The 11801-nt window shown below is 50.8% G+C and overlaps 1 protein-coding gene across 2 annotated transcripts; it reads left to right on the top strand.

Annotated features, from left to right (window-relative positions):
- Window positions 1–800: 800 nt before the first annotated feature.
- Mymk (myomaker, myoblast fusion factor) lies at window positions 801–11326 on the top strand. Of its 2 annotated transcripts, none has more exons than NM_025376.3 (5): window positions 801–1081; window positions 5495–5609; window positions 6523–6671; window positions 10144–10260; window positions 10625–11326. In NM_025376.3, the coding sequence occupies exons 1-5, from the start codon at window positions 947–949 to the stop codon at window positions 10772–10774; spliced, it is 666 nt and encodes a 221-aa protein (NP_079652.1). In that variant the 5' UTR covers window positions 801–946; the 3' UTR covers window positions 10775–11326. The 2 variants fall into 2 exon arrangements, with proteins under 2 accessions (NP_079652.1, NP_001153074.1); NM_001159602.1 differs by lacking the exon at window positions 801–1081 and adding an exon at window positions 5094–5222.
- Window positions 11327–11801: the final 475 nt, after the last annotated feature.

Raw genomic sequence — 11801 nt, 5'->3', positions numbered from 1 at the left:
AGTGAACACTGAGGGTTGTACAGGTAAAGGCACCTGACGGAAGCCTTCAGACTATGGGTTTAAACCCTGTGTACAGTGACAGACAGCATTAGGAGCTGATCATAAGTAAACCCGAGAAAGAGTCGGCCTGGGAAACTCGGACCACACACCATTGTTCCTTGGCTGGGGGCTGAGGGGTGCCTGCCAGACAGTTCCCCTAAGACATTTTGCAACAGGAGAAGGTGATTTCCTGAAGTCAGCCCAAGGAGCTGTAAAAAGAGGGAATGAGAGCTTAAAAGTCCAGGCAGCAGCTTTGGAATGCTGAGGGGCCCTGGCCACTAACTTAGCAAGGTAAGACACAATGTAGCCGAGCAGAGAGCTGTTACAGGCCAGCAGCTGGTAAAGAAGGCTGTGGGCCAGGAAAAGGTGAAGCCTATCTGCAGGTCTTTGGAGTGACCAGAACTGACTAAACTAAGTTTCCTAGTCTCCAGCACCCCTCTGATGTGTGACCCAAATAGTAGGACCCTTGCCATGTTCATCCTGGGACAAGGACCCTGATAGAAAATGACCAGGAGGTAGGAGGTCACATTCATAGGAACTTGTCCCCAAGACTTCCAAAAAAGAAACATGGCTTCCTTGGGGGAATTCCTCAGGAAGAAAGGGAGAGGGGGATGGAGAAGGAGAGAGACAGAGAGAGAGAGAGAGAGAGAGAGAGAGAGAGAGAGAGAGAGAGAGAGAGAATATATTAGAGGCAAGTGCATACCACATGGTACATCAGCTGTTGGACCTTCTCCGTGTGTCACTGGACACATGCTGCCTCAGAGCACTTAAGCCCTCCTTGTGGGTGCTGCCACAGCTGCGGTCAGGGCTGCTGGAGAAGCAAAGAAGTGGGCTCTTTTTCTTCCTGCCCTGGAGACCAGGGGGGCCTTTACCACCTTCTCCCCAGTCAGTGCCTTCCTCCTGGTCCATGGGGACAGTTGTAGCCAAACTGCTCCTGCCTACCCTCAGCAGCCTGGCCTTCCTCCCGACAGTGAGCATCGCTACCAAGAGGCGTTTCTACATGGAGGCCATGGTCTACCTCTTCACCATGTTCTTTGTGGCGGTAAGTGTGGAAGGAGGAAATTAGGAGGAAGTCCTCACGGGAGGGTTACCACCATTGTCCTGTGCCAGGTGATGCAGAAACAGGATTTGGAAGAGAAAGAGTCTGGGTCTGGGGGAGCAGTGGGGGTGGTGACTGGGAAGAGAAGGTTCCTGGAATCTGTCTTCCTCTGTGGACCTCAGTTTCTCCATGTGCGCCAGACATTTGAGGGGGGTGATTGACACCTGAGACTGAGGCCAGGCCCATGAGAGCCCGGTGTCAGTTAAGGTCAAGCCTGGTGCTCCTCAGACTCTCTCTCCTTTCTACCAACGTTGTTCCATGAGTTGCTCAGCTGAGGAGGAACAAGGTGAGTGAGCAGGCCTAGGAATGGATCTACTAGGTTCAGGAAAGGTAGAGGGCCTGGGTGACTGCAGCTCCAGAATTTGGAACTACCCCCACTGAGAGGAGCCAGCCTCTCCCTGAGTCCTTCTTTCTCTTCCTGTTATGTGTCTAGCTGGCTGGCTGCCTCTTAGTTCCTTCTCCACTCTGTTCCCAGGCAACAGTACTGGGTGACTCCTCTGTCGTTCGTTCGGGGCATGTCTGGCACTGGCCCAGCTTTGCTGAAGCCTTGTGTCTGGGTTTCTGCTTCTCTTTATTCCCGCCATGGGTCTCTCTCCCTCTGCTTCTTTGACTGGTTCTGTGTCTAGTTTCTCCCAGTCTCTATCTCTTCCTTCTTCCTGCCTGTATCCAATTTTTTTGTTTGTTTGTTTGTTTGTTTTTTGGGGTTTTTTTTTTTTGTTTTTTTCTGATTTCTAGAGTTACACTCCCCCGAGGAGTTCACTCTCCTCTTCTCCCTGGTCTGCTCTCCCCTGGGTTCTTGACCAGAGCTCTGTGTCTTCCTGACTTTATCTTCCTGCCCATTCAACTTGCTTCTGTCTCTCTATCTCCTTTGTCTATCATCTATTCATTTATCATTTGTCTTGTTCTATGTGTCTATCCATCATCTGTCTGTCTGTCTATCTGTCTATCATTTCTCTATTATCTGCTAACCAACCATCTCTCTCCCTGTCCATTCATCTACCCATCTACTCTCTGTCTTAAAGGCCTCCTCTCACTTTGCCCTTTAGTCCTTCTGAGTACCTCTCATGATGGCCCTCTCAGCTATCCTCTAACCAGGAGTCACACTGTCTCTTTTACCACTCTGTAACCTTCGTTTCTCTCTCATCACACTATGCCTCACTAGTTTGTCTGGTGTGAGGCCCACACACTGGTAGGATACATGCTCAGGGTTGGCAAGCAGCCTGCTAGTCTCCTCCTTAGAGCAGAGCCAAACTTTTAGAGACTAGCATCCTCTCCTTAGGCCTGCCCTTCCTGCAGCAGGTCTCAGTAAGGCAAGGGCATAGAGTATGTGAAGGTATCCAGCTGGCTCTCAATGAGTGAGCCCACAAACTCACACATCTGTGCTCACATGCGTGTTCCATATCCTGAGTCAGCTGGCATGACTTTCTAGTGGTGGGAGAAGCCACAATGCATGTGGGCTGAGAACAGTGGGGGAGGGCTTGGCACCTGTCTACCTCCTGGTTGTGGTGGTCCCATAGGTAACCCAAGGAACTGGAAACTCTATGGCTCTTGAGTTCACTTCAGTAGGGGAGGACATTAGGCCAATGATAAGTCACAAGAAAGCAACCATGGTGGGGTTGGACTCATTATCACCCACGAGCCTAACATAGTGATTTCAATTTGATAGAAGAGGAAACTGAGTCTCAGAGAAACTGGGCCACCAGTGTCACCATGAACACTCAGATCCTGGTCTGCCCCACAGTACTTTGTCCCACACTGTCATTTGTTCCTCTTGAGACCTGGCCAAGGTCAGAGCCAAGATGAGACCCCACGGTCAAGGACATAAGCCAGGGTCTTGTTCCCAAGGCCTGTGTTAGATACAGTCCAGCAAATCACAGCCCCAATCAGGTCACCCCTGCCTGCCTGGGTCTAATTGGCCTACAGCTGCCTCTGCACTGGCCTTGGAGGCCCACCCTGCCACACCCCACCCAGAGTGGCAGGGCCAGCTGTCTCTTATGACAAATGTCCTCTGGCCTCAAAGCCACAATCTGTTCCTCACAGAGTTCTGCCTTCCACGTGGCTGCTGTAGGACTCTCCATGACAACTACCAGTTGTATGGTATGCTGCTGCTGAATAGAAGAATGACTCTTGGTGTCAGTTACACAGCGGGTGGATCTGATGTATTCCAAAGAATTCTGCCCTCTCCTGTTCTAACCTGATAGTCATCTAATCTAAAATCAGGTTCTAATCTAAGAATCTTAGACAATATCATCCTTTCTACTTGCTGAACAGCACAACAAACAGGGACAAAAAGAATGGGATCTGAGTCTTAGGCTTTTATAGCAGACAGCTGTCTCTCTGGCCCTTTGACTCAGTAGCACACAAATCCACAATCAGATATTATCAGCCTACACCCACATTTTGCTTTCAACATGGTCTCCATACCTTGCTGTTTCTAACACACGTGGTCTTAGACCTGGTCACCACATCTCACACAAACATATACTGTTCTGAGTCGGGCATGAAAGAGTCACAAAGACTCACTAGAGTCCTCCACCAGAAATGCAAAGCATAATAAGATCGATTGAATTGTTTTTCCCAGAGGTGAGCTAATTCTGCCCAGGGCAAGCACATTGTTTAAATGCCCATAACGCACATATTAACTTGGTTTCAGGTTGGGGGAAAGTTTGATTAATGAAAGCAAACTTTAAACAGCATTTCATTTTTGCAGTGTGGGGTGCCATGCTCCGCAGTTATCGTTAGGGTCCCCTTGTAAGCCCCACAGAACAGGTGTTCTCATGCCATTAGACAAGGTGGGCCTGAGAGACCTGAGAGAACCTGGGCCCCTCTGCCAGCTCTGAGCTGACAGCAGGGTTAGGGCTCCTGTCACACCCAGCTGTGTCCTAGCCTGGCACCAGCTGGACCAGATCTCCCTGCCTCTGGGGAGAAAGGGTACACATCACAGCCTTGCCCCTGCCTCCTTGGGCAGGAGGTTCCCCAGGGAAGTTCACTGTCACACAGGTCACCCACCCCCCAAAAAATTAATCCTCAGGGCCTGAGGACAGTTAGATCCCTTGTTAGAAAGCCTGCTCCTCTGGCCTTCACATGTAGCCAAGTATTCTATGTTGAGATCAAGCCTAAGGAAGCTCTTCTCCTCGTGGGGGAAGGCATGAGTGTTTCCCAGGATCTCACAGTAAGTAAGTTTTACTCATTCATGGGGGCCTATACAAGAGAAGGAAGCAAGATGCTACAGATGATGGGCTCAGGTGGGGTGGGGTGGGGTCATGTGGTTCTGTAAGGAGCCAGAAGAGCAGAGTCCCCTCCCAGAGCTGAGTTCCTTTCCTTCTCCACTTGCGTACCTTGGTCTGGCCCAACCCAAAGCTTGTCTTTTCCTGAGCTCATACCTAGTTGGTTAACCTCCTCTTCACCAATCTCCCTTTTAAAAGGTGCAGAACCCAAAGCTCAAGGCTGGGGCTGACCCAACACAGAGGCTGGACCACCTCCTCCCTTCCCCTGGATGCTCTCTATTGATTGACAGAGTCCATGTGCAACTGTGACCAGCAGGAGGTCTCTGAGCTTCTAAGTAGGCCCTATGTGCTTGACTGATACATCCATCATCCAGGGTCCCCAGCTCTCCGCCTGCCTCCCTCGGTGGTGCCCCTGCTGCCTCCAGACAAGGCTGTTTTCCAGCTTGCCTGCTCCCTCCTGCTAAGTTGGGCTTACCAAGAGCTCATTGTGCTGGCTGCTGGGCTTGTTTGTGCCAGTTGCACTTGTCAAAATAATTATGTCATGTAATTAAATATTACTTAAAATGATGAAATGTGAAGCAAAGGGAGAGCAAGTTGTTTTCTGCAAGAAATAAGTTGTCTGCTTGGAAATCCTGCATATAGAACCTTTTGCTTAGAAGCAAATCTATTCAACTACGAGTCAGGGACACACCTGCTGGCATATGGGGGAAAGAAACCAGTGTGTCAGAATCAGCACTTGCTTGGGGGGAATCTAAGGGCTTCCTCTTTTATGGAGAGACAGGGGTCCAGGATAAAAGGCTCCTATGCAAAGACTGGCATAGGAATGTGTACACTTTCAGTCAGTCATGGGCAAAGGTGTAAGTGGTCTTTAAGGATGCCCTTCTGAGCATGCTTCTCACCAGCCTTGGGCCAGTGCTGAGTCTGAAAGGGATATTTACAAAGACTTTTGCACTCCCAGGCTAGATGGACTCACCTGTTTAATCTCCACAAGGGCTCTGATAGTGTGAGGGAGGAGGCTGAGGTACAAAACCATTAGGGGCTCACAGCTAGTGAACCTGAGCCTTGGGACCAGTTCTCACCCACTCCTGGGCTGCCCACTGCCTGCTGACCTCATGTGATTTCCCTACAGTTCTCCCATGCCTGTGATGGGCCTGGTTTGTCTGTGCTGTGCTTCATGCGCCGTGACATTCTGGAGTACTTCAGCATCTATGGAACAGCCCTGAGCATGTGGGTCTCCCTGATGGGTAAGTGGCCATCTTGGCCAATGGGTGGGAGCCAGTCCTGAACCCCAGCCAGTACCCAGCCCCTCTCTGAGATCCTCCCTCCTTGCTGCTTTGCAGAGCTTAATCTGCTTAAAGAGACATGCACATTTCTCTGATGCCTGCACTCTCATTTCCACCATCCTTAAGTGACTCCAGTAGTTAGCACTTGTGACATTTAAAAAACAGAAGCATACAAAGGAGAGGCCAAAGGCATCCTGGACCTAGCCTCCCAGCTTGTCCTCCAGGCTCAGAGGAGCATTTGCCCTCATGGGTCAGCTCAGCTCTGTGTATTAGGAAGGCAGACCATTCAAAATCCTCACCTTGGACCTGGGGTATATACAGCTCAATGGCAGATCGCTCGCCTGGTAATCAATAGGCCCTTCATTCCATTACCAGCAACTGCAAAATTTTGAAAGAAAAAGAAGGAAGAGATAGAGAAAAGTAGAAAGCAGAAAGGATGAAGGAAGAAGAAAGGAAAGGAGACAGGGAGGGAGGGAGGAAGGGAGACAGGGAGAGAAGGAGGGAGAGAGCAAAGAAAGGGGAAAGAAAGGGAAGGGAAGGAAAGAGAAAAGGGAGAAACCAAGCAAGCTCACCCTTGTCTCCCAGGGATGCAGTCCCGGGGTCCCTCCTGAGACTCAGCTCTGCGCACCAATCATTAGTCTTAACACTTTTGTCTCAGGATTCCTAGGAAATGCTGGTCACTCAGTCTACCAGTTTATTTCAGCCACCCTGCTCCAGGGAAGCAGCATCACCCACTCCCTCCAAATAACCAAAATTCAGACCTTATGGAAACCAGGCTGGCCCTACAGATTGAGAGGACATACCAATAGGTTCCCAAGGATGGAGGCACAGCCATGTGAGGGACGCTGCTCACCATAGCTATGCCTCTCCCCAGCACTGGCCGACTTTGATGAACCCCAGAGATCGACCTTCACAATGCTTGGCGTCCTTACCATCGCTGTGCGGACTTTTCATGACCGCTGGGGTTACGGGGTATACTCCGGTCCCATAGGCACGGCCACCCTCATCATTGCTGTAAAGTGGGTGAGTACTTCCAGTATCTCCACTGTCGGAGACCACGGAACCTGCATTTCTTCCCTGATCTTGGTTTCTCCTATGTAGGGTCCTATACCCCATATCCTTATATGCAGGTGAATTAGTAAGAATTGGGCCAAAAACCCTAAAATTCCTAAAAATGGTGGCTCATGCTCGGGTCCCATGCCCTGCTGGTTTATTGGTCCTGGATAAAGCCAAAACTCCTTTTCTCTTGACCTCTGCTCTGCATCCAAATACCCATAAAGAATGCTTCTAAGCACAGGCACAGGCACAGGTGTGATTTTTAATATACCCAGAGCTGAGGAGACCTTTTGTCATCATGACTGTCACTGTCAGTCTTTTCATCAACATAAGATCACTATCATTATCATTCTGAGAGACAACACTGCTTACAGGTATAATACCAGTTTGGAGAGCAGATAGGTTAATCTGGATAGTCTTCCCGAAAGAAGCAAGCCTTGGAAATGGTTCTCATGAGGAAGGAAGGTGTGAGGTGGGGGTGAAGCAGGGTATTGAGTGGGAGGCCTAGAGGAGGGCCTGGCGCTTGGCATCTACTCTGCTGTATAGGCTCCTAACCCCTCTATGGTCTCAAGGCCCTCTCACCTCCATGGCCTAAAACCCACCTAAGTTAGCCATCGTGAACAAATTTCCCAATAGCAGGAAAGACCCAGGGATGTTTTCTGAGCTCCACCCAGAGCAGTTAGGCCCAAAACACAGACCTTCCAGGCCAGCAGGCTTCAGACCAAGCAGACAGCACTCAGGCTTCAAGTTCTCACCTGTCTGCTACCTCATGCAGGAAGCACCATTTGGGATCTTGCAGGTTCCTGGAAGTAGAGCTACAGCAGTGCAGATTGGGGCAGGCGGTGGGGTGTGTGTGTGTGTGTGTGCCTTTGTGTGTGTGTGTGCCTTTGTGTGTGTGTCTGTGTGTGTCTGTGTGTGTCTGTGTGACTGTGTGTCTGAGTCTGAGTCTGAGTCTGAGTCTGAGTCTGAGTCTGAGTCTGAGTCTGAGTCTGTGTCTGTGTCTGTGTCTGTGTCTGTGTCTGTGTCTGAGTCTGTGTCTGTGTCTGTGTCTGTGTCTGTGTCTGTGTTGTCTGTGTCTGTGTCTCTGTGTCTGTGTCTATGTCTGTGTCTGTGTCTGTGTCTGTGTCTGTCTGTGTCTGTGTCGTCTGTGTCTGTGTCTGTGTCTGTGTCTGTGTCTGTGTCTGTCTGTGTCTGTGTCTGTCTGTGTCTGTGTCTGTGTCTGTCTGTGTCTGTGTCGTCTGTGTCTGTGTCTGTGTCTGTGTCGTCTGTGTCTGTGTCTGTCTGTGTCTGTGTCTGTCTGTGTCTGTGTCGTCTGTGTCTGTGTCTGTGACTGTGTCTGTGTCGTCTGTGTCTGTGTCATCTGTGTCTGTGTCTGTGTCTGTGTCTGTGTCTGTGTCTGTGTCTGTGTCTGTGTCTGTGTCTGTCTGTGTCTGTGTCGTCTGTGTCTGTGTCTGTGTCTGTGTCTGTCTGTGTCTGTGTCGTCTGTGTCTGTGTCTGTGTCTGTGTCTGTCTGTGTCTGTGTCTGTCTGTGTCTGTGTCTGTCTGTGTCTGTGTCGTCTGTGTCTGTGTCTGTGTCTGTGTCTGTGTCTGTGTCTGTGTCTGTGTCTGTGTCTGTGTCTGTGTCTGTGTCTGTGTCTGTCTGTGTCTGTGTCTATGCCTGTGTGTCTGTGTCTGTGTCTGTGTCTGTGTCTGTGTCTGTGTCTGTGTCTGTGTCTGTGTCTGTGTCTGTGTCTGTGTCTGTCTGTGTCTGTGTCTGTCTGTGTCTGTGTCTGTGTCTGTGTCTGTGTCTGTGTCTGTGTCTGTGTCTGTGTCTGTGTCTGTGTCTGTGTCTGTGTCTGTGTCAGAGGGGAGTGGCAGGGCCAGGGGTGGGAGAGCTCTGATCCATCTTCAGCAAAGTGGGGACAGGTATAGTCAGGGAGGAAGCTTCCAAGCCACATCCTACTCCTGTGGGCTCCGAGGAACCCGGGCTTATTCTGATTTTAAGTTAAGGATGAACCTGAAATGCACAGAGCTCAGCAGCCTAACCTGCAGCCCTAGTAGGTAATGGCAGCTGTGCTTGACTTTCGAGGGGAGAAGCTTCCATCCCACTCCAGTTTGAGGAGCCGAAGCTGGCCCTCTCTGACCCAAGGCAGAGGTGTTGGGCTTCTGCATGGCTAGTTAACAAGCTGGAATGCATAAACAAGAAGGCTTGCTCTGATAACTGCCTCTTTGTCTTGCCTATCATGGCCCCTTGCTGCTCTTCACTGGTTCTGGATCTGACTTGATTGTTTGTTTGTTTGTTTGTTTGTTTGTTTGTTTTTAAAGATAGACTCTCACTTTGTATCTCTGGATGGCTTCAAACTCATAGAGATCTGCCCGCCTCTGCCTCTTGAATGCTGGTGTCCAAGCCCAGCACACCCATCCTGATGGGATTTTAATTAGCCAGGATAGCATACATGTGCCAGTGCCCCCCTCCACTAAATGCCAGCCTCCCCAGGTCTCTGGTGAGAATGGGAGTGAGGGGCTGCAGCCACCCATGCCTGGGGCACAGACCCCATCTCCTAGATCTTAGATAGGCAGGTGGTTTGGACTTACTTCTTAGAACGGAGTACAATTCTTTCCCATGTCTCACCCTTTCAGGAAAGGAACATGAATACAACATTTGGGGAGAAGAAGCTGAGTGAAATGGGAAATAGGGGTTCCCGGGGCAAGACAGGGCCCATGGGTGATCTTCAATATTCTTCTCCTCTCTGGGGCCCCAGTGTTAGAACTGTGTGATTGATGGTCATACGGCCTACACTCAGGCTAATAGGCGGTGCCCATGTCACTGGCACTGCTCACTGGGACCTCCACTCCTGTTACTAATGGCAAGTTTTAGAACACTTGGAAACAGCAACATATCATCACTCAGAGTGACAAAGCTTGCCCTGATTTGCACGAGGCCATTGACAGCATTTGTACATATAATGTATTTAGTGAGGTGTGCAATTAGGGCCGCTGTCCTGTGCCCACTGTGCACATCACTCAGTCAGGGCTGCTGTCCTGTGCCCTCTGTGCACACCTGACAGTGGTATTTATAATGATCTTCCCCACTGAAACCTGAACAATCTTGAATACCTAAAATACCTTTGGGCCCCAAGGATGTGCATTCCAGTGAGGAACCATGGGACTCCCATCTATTCCATGTAACACTCCATCTTACCAAGCTTGAACACACAGGGCCTATGAAACCAAGGTTAACAGAGGAAAACCCCTTAGCTGGGAAAACTGATCACGTCTGCCACTGAAGTGCCAAAGCCCACCAGATGCGGGCAGTAGAGGACCCAGGGGAAATTGGCCCAGAGAGTCCCATCAGTCAGGCATACAGAGGAATGGGGGTAGGGCTCTTCTACAGTTCATGGAGGGGTCCCTTCCTGTGCTGCACCCCAAGAACTTTGATGTCCCCACCTTGTGCCTGCAGCTGAAGAAGATGAAAGAGAAGAAGGGCCTGTACCCCGACAAGAGCATCTACACCCAGCAGATAGGCCCCGGCCTGTGCTTTGGGGCCCTGGCCCTGATGCTTCGATTCTTCTTTGAGGTACCTGGCCTATGGGGAAGGGGAGCAAGAGCCTCTGGAAATAGTTAACTAACAGCCACATATGGAGGCTCCAAGTTGTAAATTCTGTCCTCTTGAGGATGGTACTCACCATCCCCAGTGTACTAGCCTCACTGCCTGAGTGGACAAGTCAGGCCCTGACTTTAGGAAGCCTGCACCCAAGATGCACGCATGTCCTGGAAGGAACCAGGAGCTGGTGCCCAGCACCCAGGAGGCATGGAACAGAGGAAGGCAGCAAGCCTTTCTGCCACCTTCTCAGGGTGGGCTGGCTGACAGAGGCACCAAATGGCTAGGACTTGGTTTAGGGAAGGGATGGAGGCCCAGACTGACTCATTCTCCTCCACAGGAATGGGATTACACCTACGTCCACAGCTTCTACCACTGTGCCCTGGCCATGTCCTTTGTCCTGCTGCTGCCCAAGGTCAACAAGAAGGCTGGGAACGCAGGGGCCCCCGCCAAGCTGACCTTCTCCACCCTCTGCTGCACTTGTGTCTGACTATACCCCCCCACACACACACACACACCAGGCCCCTGCCTTCCTGCCTGGCAGTCCTGCTGTCTCTCCCAAGGTACTTCCTATACTTTGTTATGCGGCCTGTACATGAGAAATGGTCTTCTCTACACCCCAAGAGACCAGCAGGCCTGCTGCATTCTGCTGAGTGCTGCTTAGGGACCCACTGGTTCTGTGTTCACCAGTTGCTTCACTCTGTTCAGGAAAAAAAAGAACTTTATCCCCCAAGGCCTCACAACCATAGGTGTGCCTGGCAGAGAACCCTAGACCAGTAAATACCCAGCAGCATGCAGGGTTATCTATTTCCCAGGTCCTGCCTGTCAGAATCGTCTGCTTTCCCTAGGAAACTGGGATTGCCCTTTTAACCCCTGCCCAGGCTCTGAAAGCTCTCCACTTAGGAAGCTGGAGCCAGCGAACCTTGCATACCCCTGCCTGAGTCCCATCCCTTCTGCAGGTTTTCGATCAAGCCATTCACAGTAAACTCTTGATCAGCCACTAGTCATTAGCTTCGCCTAACATACATTCTAGTTCCTGGAACAAGTCTGTCTGCTGAGTGTGACAGTTTTGGTCTTGGAGGAGTGCCTGTGTTCAGAGGAAGTCTGCTGGCCTGGGTACCTGGGCTGAAAGCAGGGTATACTGCTGGTCTTTGGTTTACTCTACACTATCTTGAAACTTACATTGAGGCCCTGAAGGAGAGGTGGGTGCAGGCTGGGCCAGGCATTGCTGGGACTGTGCTATGCTGTGGGCAGCTCTGTCTGTGACAGCCTGGGGGTCAGGGCATGGCAGGACATGGCAGCCTCAACAGCAGATTTCAGACATCACCTCACAAGTCTAAATCTCCCCAACACCCCCAGCATCCCTTTCCTAGTGACCCAAGGCCCAGCTGTCAGCAGGAAGTTACCTATACTTGTCTGGGACTTATTTATATTTCCAGATGGTGGGACTTCAAGGAAGCAGCTACCCACATGAGGTCCCCACCCAGTAGGCAGCTGGCAATCTTTCCTGAGTCACC

The sequence above is a fragment of the Mus musculus genome, chromosome 2, assembly GCF_000001635.26.
Source record: "Mus musculus strain C57BL/6J chromosome 2, GRCm38.p6 C57BL/6J".
In the NCBI taxonomy this organism is placed as follows: domain Eukaryota; kingdom Metazoa; phylum Chordata; class Mammalia; order Rodentia; family Muridae; genus Mus; species Mus musculus.
Note: the sequence above shows the minus strand (reverse complement) of the source record. Positions and strands in the feature narration are given on the sequence as shown.

Coding starts and splice junctions, on each gene's coding strand:
- Mymk (NM_025376.3), top strand. CDS start 947: ATGGGGACAGTTGTAGCCAAACTGCTCCTGCCTACCCTCAGCAGCCTG. Junction 5,610..6,522: donor CATGTGGGTCTCCCTGATGG/GTAAGTGGCCAT, acceptor GCCTCTCCCCAG/CACTGGCCGACTTTGATGAA. Junction 10,261..10,624: donor TGCTTCGATTCTTCTTTGAG/GTACCTGGCCTA, acceptor TCTCCTCCACAG/GAATGGGATTACACCTACGT.